Source organism: Zeus faber (assembly GCF_960531495.2).
Source record: "Zeus faber genome assembly, chromosome: 20".
NCBI lineage: Eukaryota > Metazoa > Chordata > Actinopteri > Zeiformes > Zeidae > Zeus > Zeus faber.
The window spans coordinates 10,866,659-10,884,698 of NC_137207.1; the positions used below are offsets into that span (position 1 = coordinate 10,866,659).

General features: G+C 44.7%; 1 protein-coding gene across 1 annotated transcript in view; it reads right to left on the reverse strand.

Annotated features, from left to right (window-relative positions):
• The window catches only part of ca10a (carbonic anhydrase Xa), a 155,177-nt gene that overhangs the window by 90,272 nt on the left and 46,865 nt on the right, over nt 1-18,040 (reverse strand). Inside the window, exon 3 of the mRNA XM_080021764.1 lies at nt 2,928-3,070. Within this exon, the coding sequence (XP_079877890.1) occupies nt 2,928-3,070 (143 nt within the window). The remainder of the gene's footprint in view (nt 1-2,927; nt 3,071-18,040) is intronic.

The window sequence follows — 18,040 nt, forward strand, 5'->3', positions numbered from 1 at the left end:
AAATCGGTTCAAGAGCGCAAAATGATTCCATTGCATTCATTTTGTAAAAGCATTTGTAAAATGAGCACTAATGAGAGACGCCCAGCACTATTTCATCAGCAACATTCCAAAAATAAAGCATCCCGCTTAATGAAGGGATGTACCCAATTCCAAAATTGACCTCTCCAATTTTTTTTCCTCCCCAGCGCCAAAGTGATTAAATTCATTTGAATCTCTTAAAGTAATTGCGGCTCATCTATACGCGAGTAAATATTCAATTAATGGCGACATTTAAATAACTGATTCCTGCAATCCGGTGAGCATAACCTTGACGCATGTCTCCCCTTCGTTAATTAATATTTCCATTCCGAGATCAATTTAATTTCCTTTAAGTATTCATTAGCCTGCCATAGAGGGCTGCACACAAAGCCATTAAATGGATGGTGCATCTCTCCATCTCTCCCGCTCCCACTCTTTTGTTAATTCTCTCTGTTGTACAGTCTCCCTGCCCTCCTCTGTGTGGGCCGGACAATCTCTGCCGTTTCCACCCCTCTCTCTCCTCGCTCCCCAGGACCCAAAGTGGTCTTAGGCTTTCTGTGTTGAGGCAGTGTGCGGGGGCTGCACCGGAGCCGTGGGAGAAAGCTCTTTTACCAGCTCTTTGTTGCGAGCGCCCGGCCAAGGCTGACTGGCTGCCAAACAGCCAGAGACAGAGCGGGGATGAATCGGCGCTGACAAGGTGAAGCCAGCGCCGTGTTCACCAGCTGACAGCTCAGGTGCTCAGAGAGATGGAGACACAGATTACATTTAGGCCTCTGCAGAAAGAGACAGAGAAACAGGAGAGTGAGACAGTGAGAGAGAGGGAGAGAGAGAGTCCAAAATGGCTTTTGTGCACCAATAAACTTTTCCTGTGATGAATGGGAAAGTTGTGCTTAGCTTTTGCTTGGCTGTCGTCCAATAAATCAGGGACTCCCAAGCCTGCCAAATCAGCTACACACAAGTGAGCAATAGAAAGAAAAACAACATAAATACCGCCGTCCAAAAAACATCAACGCACCCGGTGTTTGGATCTCCATGACTAGAACATTATTCCTTAACGCTTGAGCTTAAACCTATGCACACCCCGCTGTCCCCCCTCGACCAGTTGCCCCCGCCCTTTTTTGTTTTTAGTCCATTCTGGGGGACAATTAAGCTGACCCAACAGGGATTCACGTCGTCTCTGCTGCCACGGGATGTTTTGCGTCGGGGCCGGCTTGACGCCGCTTCCCATCGCTGCCCATGGCTGGGCATGTGCTCGCCGCCCGGCGCACAACAACAAAAGCTAACCACAGCATTAACCCTCGAACCTCGTCAGATTGTGCCCATCTGCTAAGTTATCCCAATTAGGAAGGAATCAGACATATGTACTGTACATACTGTACCGCCCTTGGCATGATCTGATGGTTCATACAAAACAAAAACAAAAAAAATCTCCTTGCTGTAAAGATGCAATGTAACATTCCACTTTAAATATGGTCTTAATGTATGTAAAAGGTTTTTAGGTTCGCCTGAGTCACAGGTGTCTGGAACCGTAATGCGGTGTTGAATTGGTTCAGAAAGTGCTTTGCATGTTATCTCCTCGGGAGAGCTTTCCTCGGAACAAATAGCCTACTTTGTCTGCAGACAGAAACAGTGGTCGGAAGCATCGATCAGTGATGCACCGCTAAGATGCTTCCCAAACCTGCACAATAGCGCAGCTGAAAAAACAAAGCCCGACAATGGCCGCCCCGCTGTGCGAGGCTGCCCTTAACATGTCGATAGAGCAGCCAACACAAACACAGGCACATCAACAAAGCAGCAGCATCCATCAAACAGAGGAAACATTATGTACTCCGTGTGTGTGTGTGTGTGTGTGTGTGTGTGTTGCACACAGCATGCCAGAAAGCTCATGTGTGAGTTTGGGGTTCTGGTATACATGGATTTGCTGCCATAGATAGCTTGAAATGAAACTGTGCTTTTTGTATTCAGATTCAGCAAATAAATATTACCATTTTAAATATAAAGTAAAAAAAAAAAAATCTGTTTAAACCTGTTGTTTGCAAATGTTGAGTGAACCTATTATGCTCCTTTTACACATTTAAGTTTCTGAGGTCACCAAAACATGTTTTTGATTTTTTTTTTTTTTTTGCAGAAAATACCATTAAGATTATGCATTCTAGCCATTTTGACATGCCTCTAAACCCGGAATTTTAAAACGGGCTGTTTCAGTGTGGTTTGAGCTTTACTCCGGACTCTTTCATTTACTCTGCAACTTTCACTGATTTCACCTTATCTGTCGCTGAATCTGAATCATTGATTTTCGATCTAGGGGGCCTCATTTAAAAGTTTGTTCCGACTTTCTTTGCCGTGCTCCAGGCTTGTGGGAGACACGACACCAATAGAAATGTAGAACCAATAAAACACAATAAATACATATACAATATAAACAGTGTTTTAATTGGTTTTCTTTGGAGAAAAGCACAGCTGATCGGATGGAGCAGATGACCATGAAAAGAAATTCGTCACGAGCTGACCTCAGCTCGTGCAAGGGAGAAAAACACCTTTGGAAAACCGAGCGTTCAGAGCGGTTGGAAGCCCGAGCGAACATCCGACATTGTAACCTTATATATATATGACAGAAAATAAGGAAAAGCATAATAGGTCCCCTTTAAGCTTACATATCGAATGTGAGCTGTGGTGTTCAATCATGCCATATCTTGGCAGAATATTGCTCAATATCATATCAAAGCCTTGTTAATGGGTATCATATTGTGATAAAGCCTGAGGGTTACCCTCCTAGTGTGTGTGTGTGCGTGAGTGCGTGTGAGAGAGAGAGAGGGTTTACATGTTAAGAATGCTTGAATGTTAGTTTTGTATCTGCCAAAGTGTGTGTGTGTGTGTGTGTGCGTGCGTGCGTGCGTGCACGCCCTTACCTTGCGTCCGCCGGTGTTGAGCTTGATGGGCGTGAGGAAGGGGTCGAAGATCATGTGACTGGTCTCAATGTTGATGGGCGACTGCCTCTTCCCCACGGAGCACAGGTTCCAGGCGGAGTTCACCAAGCCCCAGAACGACGGCACTGGAAACAGAAGGACACGGGGGAGGGTTAGAAGTCTGCTTTTCTGCTTCACTTTGAACCTCTCCAACCGCAATCTCTGCCGTTTCTACACCAAACATTAAAATGCGGCCGAACGCTGTTGTCCACTTCTATAGTCAAGGAATGGGGATAGTACATATGAATGGCTCCCTATTTTTGACCGATGCTCCATACGATCAGTCGATTCATTCCTGTCAGAATGTTAATTGGTGATATTAACAGCAATGTATTGTTTACATTCTTTAGGTATATTGTTTATTTTTTAAGGTTTAGTTTTATTGTTTATGATTGTTTTTTGTGTATTGCCAAATTTTATTCTTCAATGTTTATTTTTAGATTTTTCCGATATATTGTTAGGTTGACTGTATATACCATTTTTTTTTATTTACCCTTTTTATTCTTTTATCATTCTATATCTTATTGTTTTTATGTAAGATGCTTTGACACCACAATATCCCACAGGTCGATGAATGCACAGTATTTTCAAACATGAGCTTTGAATGTTCTATACATGACTGTACAAGATCTACTGTATCATTTGAACAGTTCCGGTATGACTTGATGGTTTATGCCGAAGCCCACGGGAGGCTCCGGGACCGAGGTGACTTCCCCGTTTGGGTCACAGCCATTAGCCGAAGGAGCGATATGCTGAAGAGATGAGATTTCCTCTGAGCAAACTGTAATCAGAGGGCGTGGCGGCAAGTAGCGCGTGGCTAAAAGTGACACCGTGAAATGTCACCAGGAGTGGGAGAACGTGGAGCGGATAGGCATCTCAGCCTCCTCGCGGAAAAACGTATGCGTCCCCGCCAAGATCTCATATCCTGCTCGGAGTGGGAAGCGTGGCTTATCACTCAACTCCAGCAGAGGGAGAGGAAAAAATAAAAAATAAATTAATAATAAAAAAAAAAAAACGCAGTTCCGGAACAATATCTGCCGTAGCCTAAAGCAGGATTTTTCTTTAACATTAAGGAAAATTGTATCACTCATAAATTAGTCACTTAGATCGGGCTAAGCAAACTCCACCTTAAAGGATTTCCAACCTAACGTGAAAATATGTAAATTCGTGATGAATCACAGCAAACAAGAACCTCGACAGCGCGGGTTTACGCTTAAGGACTCTGAGAGGGAGCTGCACCTTCCCAACAGAGGGAGCACTAAATCACCGCTGACACCGGGCGATAAAGTCATGAGAAAACGGTGACACTATATTCATCACTGCACCTCGTCTGCGGCCTTAATTTGGGAAACCGCGTATCAGTGTCCGAGGGGTCTTTTAACAAAAAACTAACAGAAAAACCAAAAAAAACCTCCTCGGCCGGGGAGTGGGGCAGGGGCGTGGTTAGTGGGCGTGGCCGAGCAGGCGACTGTGCCAATCTCCCATCGATCTCTTGCCAAGCCCGGTTAGGAGAATACATAACTCTATTCCCTTCTATTTTGTACCCCCACTTTGTACTATGTTTTGAGTCTTATTTTATTAATATAATTCTATTCACTTACTGCATTACGTTTTAGGAATCCGTTAGTTTCAGTTAGTTGCTAGGTAGGAATTAGGTTAGCTATTATGTTTGGTTTAGTAACTTTTGTGCATAATCTCCGGGTGCGTTGCAAGGATATTTCACTGAATATATGTATGAATATACAGTATGTACTGTATATGTATGTGACGAATAAACCTCTTGAATCGTGAATTGAATCTTGTAACATCTATAAAACACTAAGTACTTCGTCACAACATGAAGTTGTAACCTGTAGTCTTTGCCCAATACAACTGATATTTGCTGACAACTTTGGTTGAGCTACAATGTGTACAGTCCTACTTTGCACTATGAAGTATAAATGACAGGATTCAATTAATGATTAGTACTAGACTAGCTCTAATTCTAAGTCTCATTAAACTACTAGGGTTCAATTATTCCTCACTTGAACAGATTTTATATTGTATATTGTATGTATTGTATATATACTGTACTATATATATATTGCATATGGAGAACATGAATGTCCACGCTGTTGTCCATTGACATCCTTCAGCTCTTCACTAATGAAATACATTTAAATTAACCAGACCAGTAGTTGGAGCGTAGTAGTGTATGTTGGCGAGTGAGGGGAGGGATGGCAGCAAGACAATGCCTAACAGACGGCAGAGGACCTCATCTGAATTCTAACCTGTGATATGGTGATTAGATGCCATCCGTCCAGTGTTTTCTCTGAAGTGCATCTATCATTCAAATGAACTCATATCAAAGAACGAAACAACGCTGTGCCAGGGAAAGTTTAGTGTAGTTTTATGCCTCTCTCAAAGAGTTCTACTTACAGAGAAATCACTTTAAAAATAACCATTTTTCCCCACCCAGTCTTTGACATGAAATGCCAGACGTGCTCACAATGACACCTTGTTACAAAATACAAAGTAATATTGAAATAAAAACCACAAGCTCAAAGTGACACAGTAGGAACTGTATGTGTGTGTGTGTATGTATGTATATATATATATATATATATATATATATATATAGACACACACACACACACAGATAGATATACATACACATACATACATATACATTTTTTAAATAAAAAAAATATTATGTATTAAACAATAGCATCAAGTTAAACACAGCCATTCCAGCTTTGCATGTAGCATTGTGGTCCGCCCGCATTAAACATCCCATAGGGGTGGACTGTGGTTACGGACGTGCACTAATGGACGCGCACGTGTGCACTTGGTGAAGTTGCTTCATTTTAGACACAAGCTCGAGTGCCTTATCACATTCAGGTAAAACAGCAGCCGACGCTCGCTGACAAATTATTAGCCGACAAAGTACCAGATCTGAGCCAACAGATCTGTCTGATGGAGCAACACGAAACGAGCGAAAGAGAATGAAAAACACACTGGAGCTTTGTTGAGTCATCCCTCGCGGAAGGTAATATTGGACCGGCCGGGAATGTCTCTCCGAGGGGGAGGCTTGGAGGGGTGGAGGGGAGGAGAAGAGAGCCGCAGAAGGAGAGGAGGAGAAAGAGGAACCGACAGGGCAACAGATGGACAGACAGACATTGAGGCTGACGGAGAGAAATGGCCACCCCGTTCTCTCCATCGCCAGATCCCTCATAGGAATGGCAGGAAATCCATGGCCCGAATGGGAATAGGAGCACGAGGGGAATCGATCCATTAAGCCTGAGCCCTTGTCGTAAATGTACAAATAATTATTAGCCCTTGATAGATTCCCGAATGCGACGCCGGTGACAGGGGACATCACTCAGCGCCGACCGACGCACAACCGCTGCTGTCAATAAATTACCGGGGCCCTCCTATAGCAGAAATACTCCTATATATCACTTGGTCTGCCTGCAAGCATTAGAGTTACTTTCATTTCTTATTGGCAAGCAGTAAAAGTGGATGTGGATATATGGCGTGGCCTTCTGCAGATGGCGAAGCCGCGTTCTGGGTGTATTTTAAGTGAGTGAATAGGGGGCGAGGAGACGAAGGAAGACTAAGTGGCCGTTCCCCTCGATCCAAAGCTCTTTGTTTCCCAAACCAACGTTGATCCGCCCCGAGAGGAACCTCTGCATCGATTCTGTGGCATTAGCCAGGGGTTAAATTGGGGGTGGATGCCATCCATCCACCTTTGATAGATAAATAAATGAAAAAGCTATTGAAGGACTCCCCTCGCCGACGTTGCCATATTGTTCAATCAATTCTTTTTTCCAAGTCTTCTCTCATGACTCCCATGAAATTCCTATTGTCACAGCCGCCAAGCGTTTGGATCAAGTGAGCTGTAGTTAGAGAAACCTATATTCGACCATAGATTAAGAAAGAATAGAATATAAAGAATATAAAATTGTACAGAAAATAAAGTATAGACAATCTATACGTTCTATCAGCTGCTGTGCAATTTGTGTTGCACGGCTATTAGTGCAATTTGAGTACTATAAATATCATTTGAGATATTAGATAGAAAAAGATAGATACAAATATTTGCTCTGGACCTTACATGCTTCCACATCCCTCCATCTAATCCCGCCGCCTTTCTTGCTTCCCCCTCGTTTCTGATCCTCCATCATTCCTCACTCTCTACTCGCCAAGAATCCAACGGTAGTTGGAGAGTAGATTCTCTAATGGCAGATTCTCACAGCTTGGTCCACGGAGCCGGCGCCTGCGGACTAATTACGCGGCAAACTTTGCGTGACACGGAGTGGGGGGGGTTGTTGGGGGAGGGATGGGGGGGGGGTTCACCCCAGGCGGCTTATTATGGTTCAGGGGTTCGGCGAGGGTCGGATATGAGGTCCAAGGATACATGCGCTGCTCAATTAGGCCCTTCAATAATTACTCTCCTTTTGACTTAACATCTTGCTGCTCACACCCCCCCCCCAGGAGATAAGCAACGTTCTGCTCTGATAATGATGCACTGCACTGAGTGAGTTATGATAATATAACTGCAACAAAGAAATAAATATATCTTGGCAATATATGACACAAGCAATAATACAGTGATTGTATTAGTTAGTAGACTGGCGATGCATATTATAATAATACAAAAGAAGGGCAAAAAGGTCCTCATTATTAAGATCATAGATATGTTCACATGATGGACACACTCAATGGATGGCTAAATGGCTACCTATCTTAAAAAAATGTTTTTAAACCATTGACTCTCTCCTATGTTAATCATGGTTACAAAATGTCCGATTTGGTTCATCTTTCTTAGTTAAGATAATTTTCCTTGTATCTTGTCTCAGCTTTCTACTTTAATCACCAGGGTAGCTTGGCTGCGCCTCAGCTGCTTAAATATTGAGTAGCCGTATTTCAGAAAAATCAGGAAATATTGAACAGCAAAGCCTTAATGCCAAGTAGCCTACTGGTATTTTACATTTTCTTGCCAAACCGCACCACTGCAAAAAAATTAATTGAAATTTCCTTTTGATTCATGCTTTTTAATTAAATTCTATGACTAAATAATAGGGTGGTGAGAAAAAAAAACAGTCTTGGTGAACAGTCAGTAACTTCTCCATAAAATGCATCCATATTATATTTTTGATCAAGGACATACGAGGTACCAATTAGCAGTTATGTCTGCAACATACATTCCTCCGTGGAAACAAATAAATCACCAGGATAAGCATGATTGGTCCGTTTAACATGAAGCGGAGCAGCTATTTGACGACCTGCAGCCTGAAAATACATGCATAAAGCAGAGACTGCAGCGCCTCCCTCAGCTATCCATTCAGCTCATATTGGAAGCGGATGTGACGATCAACGCAACATTTTCATTACATTAATGTGAAAGGTGTAGCACACAACTACAGCAACATCCCGACCACATTTTTGCCTTCACCAACAATTGATTCATTTTTGTTCGGTACCACTCCACTGTGCTGCCCTCGAAATGTAACCTAAACCTCAGCGTCACCTGTAAAGTTTGTGGCTATGCGCTTCAAATACGGATAGCTGTTGAGGGTACAATGTCTAAAGAACTGGCTAAAAATCTGATCTTACTGGTAATTAGGGTAATTCCCAGGAAAATTGTGTTGGGTTACCACTGCTCAATAAGCTTGGTTTGAGATCAAATATTCCCATCACACACACCATATTTACACATGCTGTCAGTGATCCAAAATTGACTTGGAGGGTGGAAAGTGATATTTATCTACTCTAAGCAAATAAAAGTAAAATAAGGCACACACAAACACACACACACACACACACACACTCACACACTCACACACTCACACACTCTGCAGGAGAATGTACATGACAATAAAAATGTCAAGATGCAGAGATAGCCTTGATGGAAAGTCTTAAATCGGAGGAAATGCTTGGATACGGAGGAAAAGCTTCAGCCATAGAGTTTGGAAACTTAAATGAAGTGAAATGTGCCCTTCACCGATTAGAAATACACAGCAACCCAGAAAAACACACAGTGTGTGTGTGTGTGTATGTATGTACGTGTGTATGTATGTGTGTGTATGTCACACTGTGTGTCCATCCCTCAATCACTGAAAGATGCATACAGTACATCAATTTCTTGGAACAGCACCAGGAAAAGTATAAATAGCACTTTCCTTTTTAATTGCTGATGCGCAGTTGAAGTACAACTTTGTGTAGCGTGAAGGGAGAGAACATGAGGAGTGAGAGGGGCGAGAGGAGGCGCCCACAGTTCGGACATAAATGCATGCTTAAGCAGCTACGGCAAACAACGCCTTCATGATAATGAAGGCTCTAAGAGGAGCTCGCTCTCTCCGCGGCGACGCCTCCCTGTTTTCCCCTCGCTCGGTTGTTTGCTCCTTGGAGGAGGAGGAGGAGGAGGAGGAGGAGGATTCAAACCACGACATTAATGTCACGGCGAGAATTAGAAGAAGCTTTCCAGAAGACGAGTGTGTACACTTTGTAATACACTAGGAGACTCAGAATGTCAAACAGATAGTTTATGTAACACACACACACTCGAAACACACCACCGCTTAGAGCAGCACGTCTATATCGGTGTGAGGGTCGGACCAAGCAAAGCACGAGATACACAGGTCGGGTGAAATAATTAGGTGGTATTTATTGTCCCAAAGGATAGATAAATGGGCAAAAAGCAAAATGCGGGAAAAAGTGATATAAACATACATAGATAGGAAAATAAATGAACAAACTAAACTCAGCTTAAGAAGAAAAGCGAGCTCAACTTCCCCACTCTGGAGCGACATGGCGGGAGCATTTATAGCACCCTGGTCAAGCCACGACTCAAACGCAGCAATAGAAATAAACATTCATCTTTTGAGGTATGAACTTAAGATTTGGATGAAGATAATATTTAATGATTCCATTAACGTGTATCTTTGGTACAACACACAGTACAACAACAATGTATATCGCTTGTCGAATAAATCATAAAGTTAGCCACGTTGGAGGTTTGGATCGATGAATGAGTGAGGTAATGACGCGGTCATGATTTCATCGAAACGCATCGTGGACTCCTACAGTTTGTATGTTACGACTTCCTCGAATCCGGAAAAGTAGGGAGGGACACAGGGATAGATGTGAACACAATGCCCTCTCTTACAAAAAATAGGATAAAATGTCGTCCCGCTCCACAAGCTCATCTCGCTCCAACACCCGACCACAAGTTTAATAACCTTGGCATGTCGGCGACGCACGAACGGTCAGCAACTTCCGGTCAAATTTCATCAGTTTGTCACAAAACCCTGCTTTCGAATGTTAATCCATATGGATGAAACGTGAACCACGAGATGTCTGAGGCGTCCCGGTTCATACAAGCCCTCAACTGCGTCGTGTTGTCGTGTTCCAGACACCTTAAGCCCAAAAAATGCCAAGGAGAATAACAATAATAAAATTCCAAACAATAACAATGTCAGTGTCAGGCAGGCTGGATCCCTAATAATAATAAAGGTATGAGAAGCAAAACCTATATGTCATGTAGTCTAGGGCCTTATGAATGTTAATGGTGTATAAGGTCAGACACACTGCAAATATGCTGCTATGTATGTTACCTCTGTGCAGCCGGTGATGCAGCCATCCAAATTTGTATCATATCAAAATTGTGATAAAAGACTAGATATCGTCTGGTATTTTGGTTGTCATGATATCGTTAATTTACTTAAATGTTGCCTTTGAGGCTGCATTACAGTAAAGTAATGGAATTTTCTGGGCCAAGAATGTTGTAGCTGTTCTAATCATTGCCTCTCCCTGCTTGGTCATAATATCCACATTACTCATGGTTCTTCGTTGTTTGCAAAGATGAAATGGCTGTCGATATTGGGGTATTGGTAAAACACACTCTTACATTTGATTTGTTGATGCAATTAGTCCTAACGTGAGAGGTTAATCTGTTGGGCATTGTGGTGTAAGTGAGGACGTTTAGCACCTCGCTCATACCTCACTCCATCAATAGACCCTTCTGTTATCAGGCGTATCTCTGTCCCTAATGAAGCCAACACCGGCACTGCTGATAATTAGCGGAACAGGTGGTAAAAGACTGGATCGCTCTTACCAGGAGAGTGACCGCGTTCCGGTGCGAAACCCCTTTCAGACTTGACACATAGAGCGACGCCAAGTGAAAGTGCTCTGATAGATAGTGAGAGAAGGCAAAGTGTTTTTTCCTCCGTCCTACTCGCGCTCGGCACCAATATCTCGGCGCTCCTGCTATGAATCGTATGTGCTTTTGCCGCGACGCCGGGGCTAATTCTGCGAGCGGGTAAGGGCCTCATTAGCAGCGGCCGGTCACCAGAACAATAAACATGCCAGTCAGACTAACCCCTCCTGTCAGGTTGTTAATGGCCCAGGATATACAACCTGGCGGCCAGCAGAGACCTTTCACTCCGAGGGGCGGAATAACAAATACAGAACGCCCTTGAGGGAGTAGGGTGGAGGGGGGGCCAACGCGGGCCATCATGGACTGGGTAGGTCACCGGGAAGGTGTTTGCCGGTCTGAGGAGTGAGGGAGGAAGAAGCTTGTTCTGTCTGACCCAGCCCTACAATAATAACACTGCTAGTATACATTGACTTTGTGCTTGTGAATAAAGTTCCCAGTGAAAGAAGCACCTCAGCGGGTGTCAACCACGTTTGAGATAAGATAAGATAGTATTTTATCAATCTTATTGACAACCTTATCTGATTGATTTTATTGATAATCTTTTTCATTTAACCCGAAGGGGTTAGTGACGTCCACGTGCCAACGTGGTTTGTAACACCAACTCCAGCCGCGACGCACCGGCTTACTCCTGTTGACTGAAGTGTACTCAGCTACTGCATAGTGCTTAGAAACCACGTTTCAGAAGAGAAATGGCCACAGAAATGGCTTCTAGGAGTATCTGAGGACAGTATGGATGACCGTGTGCGTAACATTCAACCTCGACTGTATGTGGAGACAGCGCTTCAGCCTACAATTAGACCACGGGGTGCTTTAAACCAAACTGTAAAAAGGTTAAAAGGATAACAGACCACTATGGCGCCTCCGTCGCAAAGACAGCCGGATCACTTTATGTTTTCCTCAGAGCGCTCTGCGATCAACACCACTTTTGGAAATGAGAAGAAAGAAGCGTGTTCGCTGAAGAGGCAAATTAAATTGTCACAATTCTAGTTTAATTTGATATATTTTGGTTGCGCAATCATACACACACACACACACATATATATATATATATATATATATATAGCTGCCGCATTGACTGCTTCAGTGCGTTGCTGCGATATTGGAACGTGCAAGACTGGCCTGTAAACAAACACAAGTAAATGGAGGAGCTGCAGTTTTTCTGGATGAAAAGCACTATAACACTTACATTTCTCAACCGATTTCAATGAGTCATTTTATTTTCAAGGGTTTATGATCTATGTGGAGTAGATTGCTCCACCATCCACCATTTCCGCTAATTGTTGCACACTGGTTGACACACTTCCTGTGATACACTGCCCTAAATCTATCATTTTCCCTGGAGTTCGTACCCAGTGGCAGTCCGAATGCATAGTGATAGAGGCTTATAGGGAATGAATGTAAATTTCGATGGGGTCATTATTCTAAAGCCAATACACTGTGAAATCAACAAAATTAACTGTAAGACACAACCAAAGTGTGGTGTGGGGATGGTTTGGTTGAGCAGCCACACCTGACCTGGATGGAAGGTGATTGGGATCAGAGTGGCTGCATACCTGTTGCTCGTTGGTTGGTCTAACGAGCAACAGGTAAAATCCCCATCCCCACACACACTCAGGAGAGGAGCCCTTGTCATGACATGTTCTATCTGCTCCTGAGCTTGTTCCAACTAGCCCTCTCTCTACAATAACCTGGTGTCTACAACATCGTCTTCTGTGTCTCTGTGCAGCAGGGCCCTGAACACGCCACGCAAAGCTGATAGTGCTGCAAAGGAAACTGACAACCAAGTATTTGTTTTACATAATCCTATGTTTTCATAGACAACAATTTATATATTTGAAGGGTTTCCAATTGCTAAATGTGGTCAGTTTGCAGAACTAAGTAGAACAACTGCACAACAGTGGCTATAGTTTTTACTACATAGTCGTGACTCAATCAACAAGGGGTGGATTTATAACAGAAACTTCACGCCAACATATAGCCATGAGTGTTCACCATTGAGATCCACCGACTAAGCCCTCTGGTAAATGCAGTGACTCTGGGAAAGTGCATCATTTTTAACAGACTGCTTAGCCCACCAGCACTTACTGGACATCTAGATTATTAGCAGCAAAGTTTTCCTAGAGGAGGACGGAGATGATGGAGTAAGAGTAACACACTGAGTGGAAAAAAGGAAATGAATTAAATTAAACAGGACGAAGCAGAGGACCTGACAAAAAGTGAGCTCAGCACGAGCCGTGCTGTCCCTCTTGACGTAATGACATCTAAGTATTCTACCGGGAACAGCCAAAAACCTGATCTGGTGTTAATGAAAGAAGTTACTCAGGCAAATGCCCCCTCGCCACCCGCAGAATGAGGAGCATGTGCTTATCAGAATTCTCATTCATCTAAAGGCTCTAATCCCTCCGAGATGGAGGGGAAGAGAGCGGCAAAACGAGATACAGTAGGTAGAGAGAGAGAGAGAGAGAGATAGAGAGGCCAGAGGGTGAGTGAGGGAAGGAAGAAAAACAAAATGCAGAGAGGAGGAGGGAGACTCGCACACGGAAGGTGTCGGTCTTTGATTCTTCTAATTACTGGCAGATCGTTTTCAAGGGCTCTTTTCAGTGGTCGGCCGCCAGCTGATACCCACCTCGCTCCCAAGACAACTGCAGAGTGTTTTTGCTTTTCTAACTCGACCCCCCGCGGTGAGAGAGGCGGGCGTGAAGCGCAAAAACAGCTGTAATCGTTACTTTGAGGTGAAAACTCTCACGGTGTAACCAATCAGTCCTTGGCATAAGCAGGCTTTTGCGCGCAGCTACAATTTCAAAACAGTCTTGACGCCCTTGTGGTGAAGGTGACCATAATGGGCCAAATGCTTAATGGTCCTGTTTAACAGCAGTTTTGTAGATATTCGCTTGGACACCAACAGAGCGTACACTCAGGCAACCAAGTAAAATAACATTACAAGGGACAAGCTGCAACAGCTGAGGAAATAATTGCCTCCCCTCCAATTTCCCCACATCTCGGCGTCTCCTTTTCCGTCACGGCTGCTCTGCTGTTTGACTGCATTGTGGTCTTGCAGGGTGTGACAAGCATGTACCACCATCGCCGACTGCTCGTGAGGCTTTAAACCCTGGGGAATTGTACATGGGGTAATCTCTCTCCGTCCTGTTCCCTTTCTTTATTTCAGGTCTGCTGAGTCTCCTTGGCTGCTCTCTGGGCCTAACTAGGCAGCACTTTCCACTGCGGGAGAATCCCGCCCGCCTCCCGAGGAAGTCGAATGATTAAAACGCAGAGTGACACTCACTCCGGTCCCGCAGCGGACGCAATGTACAGTACATCCCCCCCTTGAAAGAGAGTGTACAAGAAAAGCCCGGAATAAAAATAGAAGAAATAAAAAGGCGGGGCCGGTCCACCCTCACGGCTTCAGCGGCATCGCCTTCGTCCTGGATCTGCGTTCCACTTTAACTCGCTGCCAGAGCCCCTGAGTAGCTTCCGCTCGGCGCGTCCCCGGGGTGGTTATCTGCCGTGACAGAATCCAGACGTTCAAAGGAAATCCAGGAGCGCGGTCCCACGGAGCCGTTCCGACGGATTGAACAATCGGAGGCTTGCCGTTCCTTCGGCGTGCGTCGGGCGACCCGGCGATTTTGCCAAGTCGCAGCTGAAATCACCGGGATTTTGGGGCGATATTCAGAAGAAAAGCAAAGAGACCTGTCCCTTAATAGCGTCACATTTTTTGAAGTGGTTACTGATTGAAGGACCGGTTTCCAGCCTAATGACCCCATTATTTTCTTTCTGTTCCTCCATCCATTTGTACATGAGCAGAGAATGAGGCCGAATTACATGACTTTCCGACTCAAAAAAAAAAGGGGGGGGGGGGGAGAGAGAATTACTAAGGCTAATCTCTCAAATAAGTGCCCAATAAAGTCCTGTAATAGAAATCATTGAGTCCCCTTTCATGTCAAAGAAAGGGAACTTAGTGCTGGCAGACAATGAGGGTCCAGACGTGTCTTTTCTTTTGGAGGGGGGTTAGTACTCATCTTGGAGTGGGACGATGTTCAGAGAGAACTCGTCTGTCTCCTGAAAATTGACTGGGTGTCATTTCTGAGCTTCGAGGCGGTGACGGCATGAGAAAACTGCCAGCGTCTCTCACCATTACTCTTCTTTTCCTTTTCTCACACACACACACACACACACACACACACACACACACACACACACACACTATAGTAATGATGGATAGAGCATCAGAGCCAAAAGCCTTGGCCACTCAGTGGTCTCTGACGGGGAGGAGAGGCCGGGTTTCTCCCATCTCTTCCTCCACGTCTACATTGAAATATATTGAATGGGATAACCATAGTGTGTTTGGAACGGTTCCAGTACAGATCTTTGCTCTCCAACGTACGAAAAATGGCTTGGGGTGGGTTGGGATAAATAAAACAAAACAGACACTGCAATATATAGTGATACTTCCTCGAATCGCGATACATAATTAATACATGGGCGCCTTACAGTATATATATTTTACTCCATATATCGATTGATCCATTGGGAATTAATATAGCATATGATTCGAGTTGAGAATCTATCTTGCATACAGGCACTATCGCCTGCGTCGCGACTCCCTTGTTATCGTGGGAAATAGATTGTGATGGCATCGTGACGCGAGTAACTTGGCGATCCCGACTTCTATCCACGTGTGCCCCTTTGTTCCAGCAATCGATGTACTCCCCAACAGCCTCGGATTGAAAGACCAAACACAAAATATTTACAACACACCAAGGGCGCGCAGCTCCGCGCAGCGCTCACCAGGCATTTGTGTCCTTGTCTTGTCGAAAAAGCATTCCCCGGGCGCCGCTTCTTTCGGAGCCCGGGCATTCTAATCTACATCGCCGTTTTTCAACAGAAAAAAGACGAGTTGAAGAGGGGGAGTGTGTTATATCACCCTACATCGACCGGGAATGTGTTGGAACACTCCATGTGAAGACAGTGTGGGTGTGAGAGCCGGTGGAGAGGCGACTTGCCGCTCATTAATCTGGTCACTGTTTTATGCTCACTTATGCTTAAACAACCATGAGGGACTCGCATCTCGCAGGGATTCCAGCGCACCTCTTCTAAATGCTAAACAGCCTTGAGCAGGCGAGTCAATGGCCATTATGAAGCTCGACACACGCGGGGGCAAACTACCAAACCTATTTTGTCTTATTTTGTCTTTTCACCGCCCCCTCCCCCGCCGCCTGCTCCTTAGTCAAATGACTATTGAATTGTTTGCAAAATATTAAATAAGCGCATATGTCAGCTGCTTGCTCAGCGGCGTTTGCGTGTATACCCCTGTTCCAAGGCTCCGCTTTACCTTATCACGGAAATAGCTGCAGATCCGCGGGGCCGTGGCTCAGTGTGACGGGAGGGAGACGTGAGATAAACTGGCGGACGTCTCCATACATGGCTCTTTGGATTTCTCAGGCTCTGCCGTGTTAAAGGTCATTCGGAAGATAACATGGGGTCCAACACACACGCACGCACGCACGCACGCAAGCACGCACGCACGCACGCACGCACGCACGCAGGTATCATATGACTATAATCAATTGAAACATATGGATCGGACACGTGGACTGGATTGGAATTGCATTGGAAGAGTTAGCGGAACGTGCATTCCAACGCTTAACATATGGAGGACTAAAGGAAGACAGGGAAGATACAGTGCCTACGATGGTGAGAGAGATACAGCAAGAGGGAGAGAGATAGAGAGAGGGGGAGGCGGTATTAGGAGGGGAGGGAGAGAGGGGTGGAAGAAAAAAAAAAAATCTAATCAGCTCTGAAGTGGAGAGTCAAATCTGGGCCGGATGCCTAGCAGGCGAGAGATGATGACAGCTGTGCGTAAGTGCAATCCCGGCCGCCGACGCCAAGTGTACCAACACCAGGCAGCGGGACACAGGGTCCTGGGTCGCACCCGCTGGCCCCGGGGGTGGACTCACTAAACATCTGAAGAACAAGAGTAGCTCCTAACCGGAGCATTTAGGAGTAATGGCTGTGTCGGCCCTAATTTAGAATGGCGCTAAACCAGCTTGTGAATCTCAAGAGTAGTTAAGATTCAAACAGTCCCGCTTATCCTCCTCCATAATACATCCAATAAACATTGTGAGTAATTGCATTTTTGGATAAATAGACTGAAGGATAGTCAATAAAAACATTTTAATTTGCCATATTGTGAATGCTATATTACAAGACGTGTCTTGTATTGTAAGAACGTATCTTTCTATCAGTGGCAGATGTTTGTAACTTGAATTCTGCAATGACTGCCATCGCCTGCAACTGCAGAGGATGCCAGCGTTCTCCAACATAGCTCTGTGGTTACTGAGATAGGAGGAAACACCAATACATTTTTGATGCATATATCTTCCTACGCTTCTACGTTAGCGTGACAAGTGACTGCAGGAGACTCGTAATTTGTCTTTAATCACAACCTTTTTTTTCGTGGCTGTCGTCTGTTGCAACAAATTTATAAAAGCTGTTGGAACACTGGTTGTTTCACGAGGCACGCAGGAGGGTAACAATTAGCCGACATGAACGTATACTTGCTCATTTTCGCATGAAATCAGTGCTGACGACTACAACCAAATAAATCCGTGGGTTGGACTAGATCATATGCACCTCCCACCACCTGTATTTCGCCGTCAATTTGCAAATGCAGCCCAGCGTCCTGTCAGGCAATAATTTTGATCCTCGGCGGTGAACGCCTCGGATCGACAGAATTACAGTAAGATATAACAGCACGGCGGTGGAGCTGGAGACGGAAAGGTCCCGACTTTGTCCTTGAAAGGCCATCTCAGCAACCAGCAAGACACACAGACCTCCCAGCCTCCTTGAAAGTTTCTAT